At 48.0% G+C, this 18,811-nt stretch overlaps 1 protein-coding gene across 1 annotated transcript; it reads left to right on the top strand.

Moving 5' to 3' along the window:
* The first annotated feature begins 310 nt into the window (after window positions 1-310).
* On the top strand, window positions 311-12,932 carry LOC146347680 (dimethylaniline monooxygenase [N-oxide-forming] 2-like). Its single transcript, XM_084848177.1, has 8 exons — window positions 311-448; window positions 2,164-2,352; window positions 5,134-5,296; window positions 5,572-5,714; window positions 6,604-6,803; window positions 9,054-9,409; window positions 9,989-10,061; window positions 12,581-12,932. Exons 1-8 carry the CDS (start codon window positions 317-319, stop codon window positions 12,930-12,932), a joined length of 1,608 nt encoding a protein of 535 aa, XP_084704303.1. The 5' UTR covers window positions 311-316.
* Window positions 12,933-18,811: the final 5,879 nt, after the last annotated feature.

Below are 18,811 nucleotides of genomic sequence, written 5' to 3' on the forward strand. Positions count from 1 at the left end.
CAGTATGTGTAGAAATCCTTGTCGGATTGCTGAGAAAAGGAGGAGGGAGAGTTAATAGAGAAGGGGGTTCAGAGCCTTGCAATGTTGCGGAGAAGAGAATGTGCACCATGGGTGCAGAGATAAAATAATAACAGAGGTGGTTAAAAGGCAAATGCTGGATTCACAGTGTAAAAAAAGGTGATTCAGTTGTAAATGCAACAATGCAACCCTCTTGAGTTCATAACAAGGGGCCTTTGGATTTGAAGGAGAGATTTGAGTTGTGCACCCCTGCCCTGGAACGCCTGTCTTGATCCTTCCCTGCTGTCTGCAGGGGACCATGGCAAAGACAGTAGCAGTTATTGGTGCTGGGCTCAGTGGCCTGACATCCATCAAAGGATGCCTGGAGGAAGGACTTGAGCCCGCCTGCTTTGAGCAAAGCAGTGACATCGGGGGACTGTGGAGATTCACCGTAAGTAGAGAGTCTTGTTGCTTGAAAGAATAGAACGCTGAAGGCCTCTTGGGAATTCCCACTGCAGACCACTCCCTTATTCAAACCATTGTGTTTCACCCCAAACTGCCACCGATATGAAGAAAGATGCACTAGTTTTCAAGAGTCTGAACCAACTGGTAATTGTCTCAGCCAAGCTAGCAAATTTTACCCATGGTCCCAAACACTACCCTCCACCCTGCCCCCCAAATGTATGTCCTGGCTGAATGCAATGCTCCAGAAATGATTTAGCTGAAAGTGTGGACATATGCACTGGTGTGTTAAAAATGTAAATAGCTCGTGCACCATTAGCTTCATGTGTAGTTTGACTCTGAGTTGATTCTTAAACAGGGCTGGATCAACGCATTTTGGTGCGTGAAGTGGGACATCTAAATGCATCCCCCCACCCCCCCTTCACACACGCACAAAGACTAACTGTGCTCTTGAGTAGAACCCATTTGTTAGTGGATTGTGCCTTAGCAGGCAGATCTGACTGTCATTCCCTCTGCTCCTGCTAATGGCACAGAACAACCTGCCACCTGAAGCAGATACTTCATCTTGCCTCATGGTAAGGCCGCCTCTCATCTTGAGCTGTGCACAAATTTGGTTTATCCTTCATCAAAGTCATGACCCAGCCAATATCATAGTGGTTTAAGGAATACCCTCCATTTTAACTGAACATAACTGAATGGAATATTTTAGCCTCCCTTCTAGAACTGGGAAATCTGAGACCAATTGGTTGTACTCATGTGGGTTATCAATGACCTGAGAGCATTAGAAGTACCCTCCTCATATAAAAAAAGTACACTACTTCTTCATAATACATAACCAGCATTCAACATTGGATGAACTTGATTTTCTTTTGGTACTTTTTTGCTACTCTTTTTGTGATTTTTGTACTCTACATACATCAAAGTCCTGTTCTGAATGGCTTCTCTTGGAATATTATTTGCACAACTAAAGAAGTCAAATGGCTCAATTTTTGGAGGACGATTGCATAGACTTGGACAGATGCATGATTTGGTTGTGTCTTTTTGTTGGGGATGCAGTTACAACTCTATAGAAGTGCATTAATGCCAACTCATCTGTAACGGTTTTTTAAAATATGAAAACTACAGATGTGATTATATGAGTGAACATACGTAGTCATCCTCAGTCACAAGCTAAGCTTGTAGCCAAACCCTGATTTATTTATCATTTTTAATTCAGAATGAGGTCAGGAAGAAAAGTCTCTGGCCAGGTACGCACGATCGCAGGGGTAAAAGAAGCCATCGCGGCTCCCCCCCCCCCCCCGTGCGTGCCATGCACACGCTGGTTGTTCACATAATTACCCGTGCTGCAGCGCGAATTGGTGTGTCATCCAAACCCAGCATGTGGCATGGCAGGGGTGGCTTCATACCCACCCTATAACCCATGACATGCAGCAGGAGTTGTGGGGTGGGTACAAAGCCCCCCCCCCATGCCACACGCTGGACTGGGATGCCACGCCACGCTGCAGCACGGGTAATTATGTAAATAACCAGCGCATGTGCGGCACGTGAGGGGGGGGGAGAAGGCACAATGGCTTCTTTTACCCCTGCAATCGTGTGAACCCAGTCACAGATACCAGTATTCCTGAGGGACCAGGAACACATAATGGCTTCGTGTCTGGCATTTAGTTAATGGAGGTAAAGGGCCCTTCTTATGTTCTTCTCTAGGAAAAGGTAGAGGAAAGCAGGGCAAGCATCTACAACTCAGTTATCACCAATAGCTCCAAAGAGATGTCCTGCTTCAGTGATTTCCCGATGCCCGACCACTTTCCAAACTTTCTGCACAACTCCAAGTTCCTGGAATATTTGCGACTGTATGCAAAGCACTTTGATCTGCTCAAGTATGTCAGGTTCAAGGTAGGTTGATTTAAAATGGGGGTGCAGCTGCGTTCCAATGGACAGAGAACAGCCTTTCTGTACTGGCCTGTTGTTGAAAAGAGGAAAAGTGCAAAACATCTGAATAACTAAAGAAAGCTTACGTCAGAGGGCCTATCCATGCTGCAGACATAAATGCATTTTATACCAGTTTAATGACTTAAACAATCCAAGCCAACTCTGCACAGAGTGCATTATAGTAGTTTAGTCAGGACGTAATTAGGACAGATGTGACTGAGGCAAAGTGCTCTTTCTCTAGATAGGGTGGACCAGCCTAAGCTGGCAAAAGTCACTCCTAGGGATAAATCCTTCATGGGGGATGTGCTGCAACTTGGGAGCATTTTGAGGTCATTGGTGGCAGCTGACGTTGTGGCCAATCTGCAGCCATCCCGGAGATTTCCGGCGGAAAACCCAGATTTTCTGAGACTACTTTACTCCATTTTATTTCTTTAATTTGGGTTCTCTGCACTGCTGGTGCTGAGTGCCCCTATTCTCCACTTTTACTTCGGCATGATAGCCCTGCCAAGGGGTGTCTTTCACCTGGCCATGACCTCACTCAGCCTTTCCAGCCTTCAGAAGCACCCTGCACACCCATTTCACCAGGAATTCGCCCCCATGATGATGCACTCTCTTATGTTTGCATGCCTTTGCTTCTCAATTGTTGTGTTAAATCACATCTTTGATATTGTGTAAAGTTGCTTCTTTGATGTTATGTAAAGTCACTTCTCTGATCTGGCAAGGTCTTGGGAGCTTGTCATTGCAAGCAGGGAGAAAGCGCCCAGAGAAGGAGAAAGGGGTGGGGGGAAGCAATAACTCCGCAACAGTTTGCTGGAATGGGGCAAAGTTGGGGGTGGTTGGGCTGTTCTGAGGGGGAGCTTTCAGATGCTGTACTCGACAACCAGAGATTTTGGCTTCTCAAGGCAAAAGTGCACACATTGGGGAACAGAGGAAAGAGGAATAACTACAGGACAGTTTGCTGGAATGGGGCAAAATTGGGGTCAGGAGGCGGGATGCTCTCATAGGGAGCCTATTAGTTGCTCTCCATTCATATTAATGTAGTAGCAGGGGGCAGCCTGGACATGGGCAGGGAAACAAGCCTCTCTCATTGGTTGAGGAACCCCTGCCAGTTTGATGGCGTTCAGTTCTACTCCCTCCACCCCACCTGGAAGTATGTTCCTTTCAAGCACTCTATGACCCCTGGAATCCAGATTTTAAAGGTATGGTACACTCGGCTTATCCTGCTTCGTGTGTCCCAGATGGACCAAAGCGGATTCCATGAAAATCTGGATGATATACTCCAACATGTTTCTCATTCCGTTGTCATAGAGATCCCCCCGCCCCCAGCCATTAATGTCACATTCACCTCAATCGATAGCATCAAGTCCAGGAGACCCCCCAAACTGTGAACGTGGTCTTTCAGGGCAACCCCATCCAAAACTGATTGCAAGCCTCCATCCAAATTGGCAGATTTTCAGCTCATAGCACGTCTATCTTATTTAGATTAAACACTAGCCTTTTTGCCCTTATCTATTCTCAGTCCACTTCCAAATACCTGTCCAGGGTTTCCACAGCCTCCCTGGGACTAGCAGGTGTAAAAAGGAGGTAGAGTTGCAAGTCATCCATATTCTGATGACACCTTAGACCATCCTTGGGTCCCAAGATGCCGCTGGACTATGAGTCCCATCATCCCCAGCCAGTATGGCCAATGATCAGGGGAGATGGAAACTGTAGTCCGCTAACATCTGGGGAACCAAGGTTGAGAAAGATCACTTTAGCCCAGACCTCTGGTTTTATGCAGACATTAAGGAGCAGGGGGGATTCGATGGAACCAATGACCATGGGATGGAACAAAAGTCCCTCAGCACCAATTTCTTCAGCCATCCCTCCAGAAAGGACCAAAGCTACCATAACACTATGCCCTCCAAGCCAAGACCAGAGGCTGAAGGTTACTGTGGGTTACCGTGGTTACTACGGATGGTGATATTGCAAGCTTCTATAAGAGGCCCAGGAGAACCAAGAGGGTTTCACTCCCCCCCCACACTCTCACATCCATTCCCCGGCATAATGAATTCACCAGGGCAACCAAGTCTTTCTCCAAAGAATCCCGGAACATATAGTTTGAGGATGTTGAGCCTTCCCACCTAGCCCAATCCCATCTCCCCCAGCAGAAATGCTGTTCCCAGGATGTCCTTGAAAGAAGGATGAGCTCTTTAACCAGTTTAGGGAGCAACCCTATGGGGATAGGTGGCTGCCTCCACGCTCCAGCTGCCCTGCATTCGTGGCTAGACAGCCGATTTCGGCTGTCTAGCCATGGGACATCGGAGTGCGGGGTTGGGAAGCCAGATGACACAGAGGAAGTGTCATACCGGCACTTCCGTGGTCCCCGCTCTGCCCCTGGGAATGCCCCCTTTTGCCCCGCTCTGCACTGCTCTTACGAGCGCAGAGCTCGAGGATGATCCGCATCGCCTACGAGGCAGCGGGGCAGGGGGTGGGGGGGCGGTCCTCCAGGAACCGACCGATCCCATGGCCGTCTAGCCGCTGTCTAGCGGCCATGGGATTGCACCCATAGGATTGTGCCCTTAAAGTAGTACTGTGTAGAGATATACCCAATGCAGGGGGATAGTACATCGGATCGCAAAACACCACAGGTCTCAAGTCTGCTCTCTTCAACCAGGACGCAGGCGGCGGGGGTGAGGAGATGAAACATGGCATCAGAGCAGCTGACTGCACTGTAATGGTATCCCTTTTCTGGCTTTGTGGCAGACTACAGTCATCAGCGTGGAAAGAAGGCAGGATTACTCTTCCACTGGCCAATGGACCGTCATCACAGAGAAAGATGGGAAGCAGGAATTCTTCATCTTCAGTGCTGTCATGATCTGCACAGGCCACCAGATAGAAGCGTACACACCACTGGAGTCCTTTTCTGGTATGGCTTTGTTTCCACAGATGGTTGAGGTCACCTGAGAAAGTGACCTAAAGCTATATTCTCATCCCCTGTTTTGTCCTCTCATGAGAATAGGGGATTGCATGAATTGCTCCTTTCTTCTTGCAGTTGAGCCAAGCTGGCCCCAAATTTTAAACCTCAGTGCCTTAAAATCAAGATCCAGAATGAGAATCTAGCATATCCAACAATTGTTGTTGTTCATGTTGCAACTTGACATCTTTCTACAAGTACTATGGTTGCTCTTTGCTTCATGGCAGGTTTTGAAAAGTTCAAGGGTAGCTATTTCCATAGCCGAAATTACAAAAGCCCAGAAGGATTCCAGGGGAAGACAGCTGTGATCATTGGGATGGGGAATTCAGCTGCTGATATTGCTGTGGAGATCTGCCGAAAGGCAAAGAAGGTAAAGGGAGGTGGCGGTTTTGAGGGGAAGACATTTCAGATGGATTCTAGAGATTTTGTAATATACAACGCTTAGAAAATAAAATAGATCGATCACAACATAACCTGAAGTTGAGCAACACAAGCAACAGCATGACCCATCAATGGAAGAGGACGAGGAGGAGGAGGAGGAAGGAGGTGAGGATATACAGAAAGAGTAGGTTATGGTTTTAGAGTGGGTTTTTATTGTGCCTGTTTATATTTGTCTTATTGTGTTATATTGATTGTGTTTGATCTTGACTTTGTCTTCTTTGCTTTATTGATTATGTGCTGGGGGGTTGTATCCTTTCTTGTATAAGTTGCTTCAAGATTCCTTTGCAGTGAGAAGCGACATGTACATTGAATGAATGAATGAATGAATGAATGAGGGAGAGGAGGGCAGATCTACTCTAGACACAGATATTGTAAAGATAAAAACATGTACGACAAAATGAAAACTGGGTCCCAGAAAGTCAGGACAGTTATGAGAATATAAGGGGTACTCTACTCGGAGATCCTTGGAAGAAGGGTTAGATACAAATGAAACCGGACTATCTGCCCATCAGGCTTGCACAGATAGGCCTATACAATCTAGATCACAGTTGAGAAGGAGTGGGATCCCTTTGATGGTTTGGGTGAAACCAGGAATGGATTAGTTCTGCATCCCACAAACTCCAGAGTGGATTATAAATTAGGAACAGGTAAGCGTAAGGTGTGAAAAACCTAAGGCACGGTTTGCAAGGTGTTTGTATATTTCAGCAGATAAGCAAAGGAAAGCTGTACATAACCTGGCCTAAAGGGGAGCTCCAAAACAGAGCTTTGGAAGATCGTCACGTCAGCCTCTCTGTATAGCTTCCCTTGTTGCCCTGTAGGTGCTCCTCAGCACTAGGGGAGGCAGCTGGGTGATGAGCCGTGTGTATGACAATGGTTATCCTTGGGACGTCATCTTTCACACTCGCTTCAGCAACATGATCCGAAATTCTCTCCCGTGGTTCCTTTTGCGATGGGTGATGGAACAGAAGATGAATCAGTGGTTTAACCATGAGAACTATGGCCTGGTTCCTCAAAACAGGTATATAAGGGGGTCACTTTGCTTCCAGAAGGGCTTGATTTGGCCTGCGTTTGTTGCTATAATTACTGCAAGACATAATAAGATAAACCCAACAGATGCTCTTAATGCTCACCATTTAACCTTGGAGGCATCCAAGAATGGGGCTGCAGACCATGCTGAATTTTGTCTCTCCACACACACGTGTGCATGTGCTCACACACGCACACATACAGAGCGGCCTGCAACATTAAATAAATAAATGAATAAACTGAAGTGGCATTCCTGCGTGAAGCAGAAAGAGGCTTGTAAATGAAGTTACATAGACTGTGGCACCAAATCTGTTGCTATTATGCTTATTTATCACCATTTGACGATGTGTGCCCCAGAAGAACCCCCCACCCCCTGTTGTTTCTCTGCATGGATCACTGTTTTGGGCCTGCCAACTTCCAGTCAGGAGGAGGCAAGCCTAAAACAGAGACCTACTCAGAGAGAGAGAGAGAGAGAGAGAATGGACTCCTCTGAGGGAAGTCATGTTTACTCTTATACACATTGCACACGTAGGGATGTACGAAAGTGACTTACCTTTCCGCGGATTATGTTGATGTTGGTGAGGAGGCGTTCCGTCCGTCCCTCCCCCCGGAATCCTGGCCGGGGGGGGAGGCGCTCCGTTCCTCCACCCCAGAATCCTGGCCGGCTGGCTCCGCTCCGCAGCAATTCTGCAGAGCTGCTGACCGGTTCCGCCAGCCGCCGGACATCCGGCCACTGGCTAGCAGGGACGCAAATGGCGGCGGCCATAGCCGCCACCGTTTGCGTCCCTGCAGTCAGCCGTGATAGGCTACATAAGTCTTTACGTAGCCTATCATGGCTGACTTTAAAAAAAAACAAAACGCACGTATGCAAATGGCGGCGGCCATGGCCACCGCCATTTGCGTTCTTTATTTTGGCACGTCTTAGTCTATGTAAACATTTCCGTAGACTAAGACGGCGAAAATAAGGGGAACGCAAATAGTGTAGCATCTATGCTATTTGCGTTCCCCTTATTTTCGCCGTCTAGGTCTACGTAAATGTTTACATAGACTAAGACGTGCCATAATAAGGAACGCAAATGGTGGCGGCCATGGCCGCCGCCATTTGCGTATGCACGTTTTTTTGTGTGTGTGTTTTTTTTAAGTCAGCCGTGATAGGCTAAATCTTTACATAGCCTATCACGGTGTTTTTTTTAAATCTAGCCATGATAGGCTACGTAAATCTTTACGTAGCCTATCATGTTTTTTTGTTTTTTGTTTTTTTTAAACCTGGAAATGGCGGCGGTGGCGGCCGGTCAGAAGACCAGCCGCCGCCGCCACCGCACCGCCGCCGGAGCCGCCGCCGGAGCCGCCGCCGCCAGGAAGATCCGCCCAAGGTAAGTCCCATCCCGGGGGGCGGGGGGCGGGCCGTTCCGTCACTGATTTCGGGGGGCCAAATGCGCTGGCATTCGGCCTCCCCGAGATCCGTGGCGGAACTTTTGTACATCCCTATGTACAAGTAAACCTTTGGGGTTTTAAGGGCAAAATGTGTTCTACGTGAGTGATTGGCCACTCGTGGAGGTTTGCAGGTCCTTTACACGACGTTGTCAGCCTCCAGGATGTCTCCTGCACTTTTCCCCATTTATCCCACTTTCGAAAAGATGGGAGTTAAGCAGAACTAAAAAAAATGCAGGATATAATTCAGCCACTAGATGGCCCTGTTTCACTGCAAATATAGAAAGCCCTGGTAAGGCTGCCAAGAAAGGGTGTTTTCAATTCCACATCGTGTTTGTCTAAAGGAGCCCATCCTAATCGCGCCAGGGAAACAGAAGCCTGGTAAGGCTGTGGGATTTTTCCATAATGGAGATAATCCCTCAGTTTGGGCACTTGCAGCGATGGCTTTTATAATGTAATCACCCTGCTTCATTCACACAATTTTATGGATGGTCCAGACACGTCTCTTCCACTCCTAATCCTCCTATGCTTTTCTACCGCTTCGACCATCTTTTTTTTCTTCCCACAACAAAATCTGTTCAGGAGGAAAGATGGAATAGTTGCACAATGTCTTTTGATTGGTAGCACTAGGAGCCCTCTGTCTGGAAGCAACCTTTCATTCAAGGAAAGTGTACTTCTGCTATCAAAATATTGACAAATTTTGTTCCAAGGTTTGCTAAATACGATAAGCACTTTGAACCATGTAAAGCGCTAATAATAAAACAATATCACTGTTTCAGTCTCTGAGCAGTGCAGGTCTCTCCACTTCCAGGTCCCTGATGAAGGAACCAGTGTTCAATGATGACCTGCCGAGCCGTATCCTGTGTGGGGCAGTAACAGTGAAACCTCTTGTCAAGGAATTCACTGAGACCGCTGTCATTTTTGAAGATGGGACTGCAGAGAAGAGTGTGGATGTCGTCATCTTTGCAACAGGCTACAGTGCTGCGTTCCCCTTTCTGGACAAGTCGGTGATGGAGGTGGAAGACAATCGTGTCCCATTGTATAAACACGTCTTCCCTCCTCATCTAGAGCAGCCAACGTTGGCTGTTATTGGCTTCATCCAGCCCCTTGGACCAATCATGCCCACCTCAGAGCTGCAAGTGCGCTGGGCTACCAGAGTCTTCAAGGGTACGATGCTGATGCTGATGAATGATTTATTCACTATGGCACCAACAGTGTACAGAGCATTTTGCTGTTCACCCACATTATTTAATTTTAATTAATGTAAATGTGTCCAAAGCATATAGTACCATCTTCAGTTATTAGGTGGAAGTCTTCCCTACCCACCGCTTGGTGTTGCAGTTATAAGGCTGCCCCCTCCCTGCTGCTGTGGGGCAGCCTCCCCTCAGGGGAATAGAGTGGGTAAGGGGTTCTGCAGCCATGGCTTCACTCAGATGGGGCGCGCAAAATGTGTCCAGCTCTGACAGCTGCATAAGTTCGCTTGAAAGCTTTGCTGTATCAAACTAAGGGCTATTCTAACCCAGGCAAAACCAGGTACATTCTTCATAGAAAGTAGAAGAGGAAAGGAGGAAAATAGTTGTAATGAACACCATAGCCCACCATTCTAGAGGGGAAAGTGTGTAAAAGCAAAAGGATTTGGGGGAGGGGAGTGAGGAGCAATGAAATGAAGAGTAGCGAGAGGCCATGGCTTCCCCCAAGAGGAAGTATCATAGATATGACTTCTGCACAACCCCTTTTTATTCATAGGGCTGAGTTCACTGCCTTCAGAGAGCATTATGATGGCTGACACCATCAGAAGGAATGAGAAGAGGATCAAGTGGTAAGAGAACTATGCTACGCTTTATTGCAGAGCCGTGCAACCCCACTTCCACCCCCCCACACACACACACACTGTCAGACCTTTCTTCCCAACAAAGGTGAGGAAAGGGGGTTCGGGGACCTTTAGGATGGGGTGGGTGACTTGCGGCCCAGGTGGGAGTGGGGGTGGCACTCACACTTGGTGAGGGAGTCTGAGAGTTTCTTAATTGCGCTCCCATTGTTCTGACTTTTAGAAGCGTGGCCTTGCTGCCGGCACAGCTCCCCACGTACTTTGGAAATGGGGCTGCACATGCTCCTTTAAAGACAATGATGGTGCATCTCCCCAGAGCATTGTACAGAAAAAGATGGCTGTTCTCGTGGTTCGTCTTCCTTGGGGGTATCTTCGGGGAGCATCCTCGGGAGGTTCCCCACACACAGGAATCCCCCAAGTGTGCAAAAAGTTGAGGGGACAAAATTTTGGATCAACCCTGCTTTGTTGTTAACCTCTGCCAAAGAGCAGGTGGGCAGTTTATATGAATAGTGAAATATGAAAAAAGCCAAATAGCCGAGCTGGTTGGCCACTATGGGAACAGAATGCTGGACAAGATGGACCCTTGGTCTGATCCAGCAGGACTCTTCTGATGTCCTTATGAAGGTGTAGTTAGAGCAGCGGGACTGGAACAGTGACACCGTTGCATCTTTCGTGGGTCCAGTTCCTGCAGCTGACCCCACTCAAGCACATACAGCATTGGATATTGCTGGGGGTGGGAGCAGAGAGAGAAAACAAAGATGTGAGGCTGGATATTTGCAGGCTTTTTCTCTGAATAGGAATAGTCTTGCCATGTGGTCAGAGGCTGTGTTTCCACCAGCGATTTACTCCAGCCTGGCTGCGCAGTGAGGTCTCTGTGTTTCCATGACGTCATGGCCATTCAGCACCAGCCCCGCATTTTATCGCAGGAAAACTGCTTCTTCGGAGGCTGGTTATAGTCCGACTTTTCCTGCTTACTTCGGCTCCATCACTGACCTGCTTCCACAACCGCACTGGGTTCGGTGTCATAGTCCTGCCCCTGGGCGTGTGGCCTGGCCCTTGAGGGTATGTCACTCACCTGCTCCTGTCCTCGCCGGAAGCAGGTGCGTGTGACAGAGGGGGGGGGATGACACTGGAGGGAGCAGGCAGACAGAGATGCACACAGAAGCACCCCGGCATACAAATGCAGCATCTGCCCGCCCTGGGTGTCCCTATGAAGAAGTTCCCGGTCAAGATGGTGGCAGGGAAATCAGGAGAGCCGCAAAGACGGCTTCACAGAGAGATGGAGAGTCGTCAAGGCATTACGGCACATCCTCAGAGATGCACAAGCAGCATATCATCTACTGGCTGTCTTCGCCATTTCCTCCCTGTGTGTTTCCTCTTTAGCGCTTTGCCCCACTTTGTGTGGGCGTGTGCTAGGGGGTGTTACTTCTGAGTAAACTGATTGGCTGCACGGCTTTCCTTTCCTGGGAGTAAATGCCATTGAAATCTATGTGGCTTGCTTCTGAGTAGGCATACATAGGAATGCATCCCCTTGAATGCATTTACTTGTGTCTCCCTTCTCAGCCACGCAGGAGAAAGGCGTGACAGGTAGGATTTCAGTGGGTATTAGAAGTGCCTTCGATTGGGAAGCCAGCCAGCCACTACTGCTTCTTCTAGCCCACCTTGCAGGGTCGTTGGGACGCCAGAATAAGGGGGGAGAACAACAACAGCGCTGGCGGGGGGGAAGAAAGCCAGCCACTATCTCTTCTCCTAGCCCACCTTGCAGGGTCGTTGGGAAGCCAGAATAAGGGGGAAGAGCAACAACAGTGGCGGGGGGAGCAGACACTGGCTAGAGCGGAGCACAAGGGGACAAGGGAGGGGGAATTGGCAAGAGGGGGCAGGAACACTGATGAGGCAATCAGACCCAGCCCAGACTCCCCCCAGCCATCACGAAAATAATTCGATTAGCACTCAGTGGAAACAGCTCAGAGCCCCAGGCTACAGCCATGATAAGCCGGGTCTCTAAGGTCTGTGGAAACAGGAAAAGGAGAAGATGCGATTGGGGAAACATCGCAACAACGTTGCAAACAAAGTGAAGCCGATAGCCTGGAAACACACCCAGAACTTGGCATTTCAATGCCACCGCCCTTAAGGCTCCACAACCTTTTAAAAAATGTGTCCTGGTCCCAAATGGAGGAGGGGACTAGAAATGGGAGCCTGTCCTCAGAGCAGGAGATCACTGAATTGTTCAGCGGTTTTATTTGTTTCTATGGTTTTATTGTTGGCTTTTATTGTTGTTTTTATTGTTTCTATGTTTTATCACTTTTAATATTTTAACTGTTTTTATGTATTTCATGGCTGTAAGGGCTTGGGAGGGCCTCTGCCCTGAAAGGCGGCCAAGGAATATTTTAAATAAAGAAGAGAAGTAATTCCTGCCCCGATCATCCGCCCCAGGTCGAACCATGTTGTGGCGCCTCCCAGTTAGGCGCCAGGGAATAACTTCTGTCTCCCTGTCTTCCCCACTTCCAAAGGTTTGGCACCAGCCGCAGCCAGGCAATCCAGACAGATTATATTGAGTACCTGGATGAGCTAGCTGCTGCCTCGGGATCAAAGCCAGACCTGTTCTCGCTGCTGCTGAGCGAGCCCAAGCTGGCCCTGACCGTTTTCTTTGGGCCCTGCACCCCATTCCAATTCCGCTTGATGGGACCTGGGAAGTGGGCCGGAGCCAGGAATGCCATCCTCACACAGGCCGAGCGGATCATCAAGCCCACAAAAACCCGAGTTGTGGGCAGCTCTTCGAGCCTTACCCTGTTCTCCCTGCTTAAAATCCTTGTTCTCCTTGTTCTCTTGGCTGCCGTTTTGCTTTCCCTTTGTCTGCACTGAGCTCCCCACAGTAATGTAAGGATGACGGCTGAATGCTGGCAAGTAGGCTGCTCAAGTTAGGCTTCCTCTTCCCGTAATAATCAGACTATTCATGGTATCAGTGGGGTCACTGCAGGCTTAGCGGATGCCAAAGTTGCACAGTTGGGCCTGTGCCCCTCTGAGACGCTGCTCACTTAGTTTCTGCTTACATTTGCAAACAGAAAGAAAGGGGGGTCTTTCTGGCTCTGGGAATCTATGAAATAGGAAGATGTGTACAAACTCAGAAATGTAAGGATATATTTGAGGTGCGGAGGTCTCTTAGTGAAGGGTGGTAAGCAGGTAGGCTGGTTTGAGAGGGCCCTGGGCAAGATGGCTTACAACCCCTCACCCCCAGCACCACTCTGGCGGATCCCCCAAAGTAGGTTTAGCATGCAGAGCAGGGTGGGCAGCAGGGACAGATGAGGACGGTGTTTAGCTAGCGTGGTGCTGAGAAGGCAGGTGCCAGGCCAAGCCGCTGCAGCAACCACCACCATTTCCCCAGAGGTATTGTGTGCACTGCAGATGGCAGGGGCTGCAACCGTCCAACCCAGCGCTTCCCTTCACAGCACCAGGCCCTAAGAAAAGCTGTTTGAAAAGAATGTAGGGCCTGCTGGTGGGTGTGCACAACCAGGTGGAAAAGCTTCCGGACAAAACCTTCTAAAGGTGGAGGAGGAAGGGTTGCCCAATGGGCAGGCGGAAATACGTAGCAAAATGGTTTTCCAAAAGATAGTTGAGAGCTCTCCGGTGAATCCTAGTATCTGTTTTGTGGGGTGTCTTATCAACAGTCTTATCAGCACAGCGGCCTTCTTATCTTTAGGGATGAATTACTTTGGTGGATAGGAATTTCTTGCTTATGAGCAAGTTACAATTACCTTCTCATGGTCACATACACACACACACACACTCTCCCATCAGGCACCTTGCCTGAACCAAACTACTTACAAGGCCTAATCAGGCCTACTTTCACAAGTTCTTGTGCTTATAGAGAAACACTATATTCTCTAAATTGAGCTTTCACTGAAAAACACCTTGGGATTATCTGCAGTCCATGCATTCCAGATTGTACCTGTGATTTGACTTTGTTTTTTTCTCAGAAAGGGCTAAATGGGGGGTTGGTTCAATCTTAGGAACTGATTACCCAGGCTGCTAGTAATGTTTTACTTGATTAAATCATGTGAAAGTGCAGTAAGGCACATGTTTACCCTAACACATTTTTACATTTCGAACCCTTAGCTATATACGCACTCCCTGTTGCTGCTGTTCTCTCTGATTACATGCAGGGTCTTGTATCTTGGGTGGAACTTGAAATTGTAGCTTTCATTTTTAGAAAAGCACATTTCTAGTCCTTGTGAAGGCACATTTGAAATGTGCATTCTGTGTAAGGCTTACGTATGTCAGAAAAGCGGAGTTTTCTCTCTCCTCCCTGGCTGTTTTTGTCTTCTCTCTCATGACAGCAATATTGCTTTACAAACAGACCACCAATTACCTATACATTAATACAGAGCACAAATGTTTGTTCACTCAGTTTCAACCTCTAAATATTATCCGATTGAGTTCAGGATGGTCTCAAATTAAAGCTGCTGATGGCTAGATTTCAGAAAAATAATTGCACCCCCCAAAATAAATTGACAGTTTCACAGTTAATTCTTAAAGTTTATAATAATTTGTACCGCAGAGCCGAACGGGTATGCAATACAGTTTCAATACAAATTGATGAAACTCTTCCATCCTAAACCCACTCAGCTAGCCTTCAACGGGGTTAGGATTGCTCCCTTCCAGCACAATCCTGTAAATATCCACTGAATTCACTGGGGCTTACTCTCAGGTACATGTATAAAACAGGGGTGTCTAACTGACCCAGTCATGGCCCCACACATTCTGCTTTTCTTCATGCCGAGAGAAAGTGCTGGTCTCGGCCAGCACTTAGTAGGGATGTACGAAAGTCACTTACCTTTTCACAGCTTGGATTCGCGGTGGGAAGGAGGTGCTCCATCCCTCCCCCCAGAATCCTCCCTGGGCCAGCTCTGCTCTGTGGCGGCTCTGCGGAGCCGCTGGCCAGGGCCGTCTGCAGCCAGAGTTCCGGCCACAGCCGGCTGCTACGGACGCAAATGGTGGCCTGCCAGGCTGCTGTGATAGGCTATGTAAGTATTTACGTAGCCTATCACGGCAAAGAGCAGGGACGCAAACAGCGGCCGCTACGCCATTTGCGCCACTGCTCTCTCCGTGATAGGCTACGTAAGTATTTACGTAGCCTAACACAGTAAAGGCAGCTACGCAAATGGCATAGTGGCCGCCATTTGCGTGCCTGCCTTTACCGCGATAGGCTACGTAAATACGTAGCCTATCACGGAGACAGCAGTGGCGCAAACGGCGTAGCGGCCGCTGTTTGCGCCACTGCTCTTTGCTGTGATAGGCTATGTAAATACTTACATAGCCTATCATGGCAGCTTGGCAGGACGCAAATGGCGGCTGCAGTAGCTGGCCGAAAGACCAGCCGCCGCTGCCGGAGCCCCAGATAAGTTTCGTTCCAGGGGGATTCTGCAGGGTGGCAGGGGGTGGGAGGCCATTCCGCCACGGATTTCGGGGGGCCAAATGCCAGTGCATTCAGCCTCACTGAAATCTGTGGCAGAATTCTCCGCCATCCCTAGCACTTAGGCTTTCTTCACCCCGAGCTTTTATCCTGCGCTCGAGATTGCTCCTTCACGGACGTTTGCGGGCTCTTTACATGATGCCGTGCCCCTCCAGGGCGTCTCCTGCACTAAATGCCCTTTGTTCCATTTTTAAATAGATTGCAGATAATGAGCTATCAAATTACCCCGTTGTGTTCTGCTTGAGTTTCATGAAAAGAGGGAAAGCAGCAAAAAGAGGAGTGAGATCAAGGAAAGATCATGGAAGACTCAGATACAGGAACGGGGGGGGGGGAGCGGGTGAAAAAGGGAGTCGTTGTGATCCTGCATTTAAAATGGAAGCAGAAAGCCCTGTTTTAAATGCAGGATTTTAGGCTGGTTTAGAGATGTCCACCAAGCAGCGGCCGAATAGGATCCCCGCTATTCTCTCCGATAAAGCCCTGTCCCTTGAAGGATCACAAGGGGGTTCTGTGGGCCAGATGGGGAACCTCCAGGAATTAGAAGCAGCTGTAGATGGGAGTGAACAATTTAGATTTGGTACTGGGGTAAGAGTAGGGGGTTAACCATTTCCCCTTGAGCTGTTTTCATGATCTAAATCCTCCCCCCCCCCCGCCCCGAAACTAGCAGTTGCCCTGTGGGGTAAAACATACAGTCCAGAAACCAGGTTGAAAAGATGTGTTTCAATGAAGAAAGCCCAGATGCACTGGGGTGGCATCAGTAGGGAAGGAAAATAGCCCAGTGTAGATGAGACGAGGCATTGTCACCAACATGCAATGATTGCAGGCTTTTCTACATGAGCTTTTTATCATGTGCTCATCATTCCCTACTCACGGTTGTTTATGGGTTCTTTAGTTGACATTGTATCCCTCCATTTCTGCTTCTGTATCTAATGAGCACTTCTGGTGAGTTTTTCTAGAACATGGAAAATACAGCATTTAACTGTGAAAGTGAAGGAAACTACTTTTTTCACTTATATATTTGTGTTATTCTGCTATACCACAGTGCCACCCAGAGGTTATATAGTGGAAAAGCAGGAAAGGAAACACTCTTGTGTAGTGCTCTAATCTCAAATCTGCGACGAAACCAAAAGCAGATACAGTAAATTAACAGCCCTGTGTAGAAAAGTTGTACGTGCAAATAGTACTGTTGTCAACACTCATGTTTCCTACAGGATATGCAGTTAAAACAAATGCACACAGAGTCATTTTATTTGGTTCAGCTGGTTTCTCCAGTTCTGTGTTGTAATTAACTTCCCATTTGCACAGCTTTCTCCATGCTGGACTATTGGGGGCACTATTTACATGATGAGGATGTGCTAATTAACTGACTCATCTAGGACAGCGTGGGCAACTTGTGGCCCCCAAGATGTTTTGGCCTACAACTCCCATCAGCCCTACCCAGCATAACCAATAGTGAGGGATGATGGGAGTTGTAGGCCAAAACAGCTGGAGGGCCACAATGTGCCCACCCTGGGCTATAGGATCATATCTCTCCAGACCTTAAACACTTTCATAGGCTGCCAGTCCATTTCCAGTCAAAGTTCAAGGTGCTGGTGCTTAAAGGTCTAAAAGCTTGTGTTCTGGATAAATGAATACCGTTTTTTAATGCCTTCTCCCCCCAGCCCACACCACATGCGCATGCCCAAAAATTATATACATAATTGGAGCCCTTTTCCAAGTCCTGCCTTGCTCTGAACGCAGGAGGGTGGTGACCAGAGAGAGGGCCTTTCTGTTGAAGTGCCCTGCATGTGAAATACCTGGTGCCAGATTTGATGTCCTCCTGGTGCCAGGCAAAGACTGTTCTTATTTGCTCAGGCCTCCCATCATATCAGTTAGCTGGTTTTAATCAGGTAACTTTTATTTACTGGATTCATTGTTTCTATGCTGTGCTGTATTTTATGTCTGATTGTAAACTGTATTTTACTTTTAATTTTATGTTATGGCTTTATTAGCCACTTTGAGAGATGTTGGCTGAAGAGCAACATATACATTTCAGAATGAACACTTATGTAAATAAAATAAATATAATTCATCCAAGCAGATGTCTGCCTCATTCACACATTACATTTTTCAGGGTGCAAATTGACCCTCAGAGTAATTTAAGGCGCACTCCTGTGCATGTTTAGACAGAAAAAAAGGCCTACACCTCCCAGCGTGCCCCAGCCAGCCGTGCTGGGAGGTGTAGGCCTTTTTTCTGTCTAAACATGCACAGGGGCACGCCCTTGATATATCTGTGTCTGATTCACAAATACACAGGTGCCTCCTACCCATGCTGAGGTTTTTAGTCGCAAGCATGATATTTGCGGAGCCAAATCTGGCACCCAATCCTGTCATGCTCCAAGAACACTGAGGAGCACAGGAAGCTGCCTTATACCGGGTCAAATTATTTATTCTTCCAGCCTCGTGTTGTCTTCTTTGGCTGGCATCAGCTTTCCAGGGTCTCGTTCAGAGGAAGATCTTTCCCATAACCTGCTAACCGATCCATTTCACTGGAGGTGCCAGGGAGAGAACCTGCGGCCTTCACACGCCAGTGCTCTAGCGCTGAGCTCTCGTCCTCCTCGCTCCTCTTGGGAGCTGGTGATTTCTTGTAATTTTCCGAGGCAGTTGTAATAAGTGGTGGGGCATTCAAGGGAGAAAGGTGGGCTTTGCGTCCACAGTTCTAATCCACCTGGGCCTCATCGGCCAGGCATGTTAAGGGCTACTTAGATGGAAGTACCCCTTATCGTGCCAAATGCATGCTTGAAATATCTTCCTTTGCCAAGCCAAAATTAATGCAGATCTGGGTGGAAACATTATGTGCAAAGGAAAATTGCCAGGCAGGAGGGGCCATTTAACCCTTCCTGTACCTACTAGTTCTCCCCTACAAATGCTTCCCAGGGTATTTTCCCCGTACTCATTGTTTTTGATCACAAAAAGTCCACCTGGTTTTTCGAAAGCGTGAGGCACTGGCATACTTTCTTAACTCTGGGCTTAGCTCAAAGGCCAAATTGTGTGGATTTTCTTCTAGTCCAAATTCTACTCATTCATCTACAGCATGGCCATAAACCTCCCTTTAAGGCTAAGATTCTGAGATTCTCTCAGCCCAGCTGGAGAACACATTTTTGACAGCCAAAAGGGCCTAGATTGAACCCCTTATAAATATTGAGAATTAAACGTTCTAAGTTATGCTTCAAGAGGAACCAATTGTTCAGATACCAGAGGCATTGCTGTGTTAGTCTGTCGCAATAAAAACAAA

Source organism: Heloderma suspectum, chromosome 4 (genome assembly GCF_057233095.1).
Source record: "Heloderma suspectum isolate Gila_16-S chromosome 4, 16-S_ref, whole genome shotgun sequence".
NCBI classification, from domain to species: Eukaryota; Metazoa; Chordata; class Lepidosauria; order Squamata; family Helodermatidae; genus Heloderma; species Heloderma suspectum.

Bases quoted from the DNA above. Each gene is read 5' to 3' on its own strand.
- LOC146347680 (XM_084848177.1), top strand. From the start codon at position 317: ATGGCAAAGACAGTAGCAGTTATTGGTGCTGGGCTCAGTGGCCTGACA. The intron at 2,353-5,133 runs GTAGGTTGATTT...GCTTTGTGGCAG, and splicing joins TCAAGTATGTCAGGTTCAAG to ACTACAGTCATCAGCGTGGA. The intron at 5,715-6,603 runs GTAAAGGGAGGT...GTTGCCCTGTAG, and splicing joins TCTGCCGAAAGGCAAAGAAG to GTGCTCCTCAGCACTAGGGG.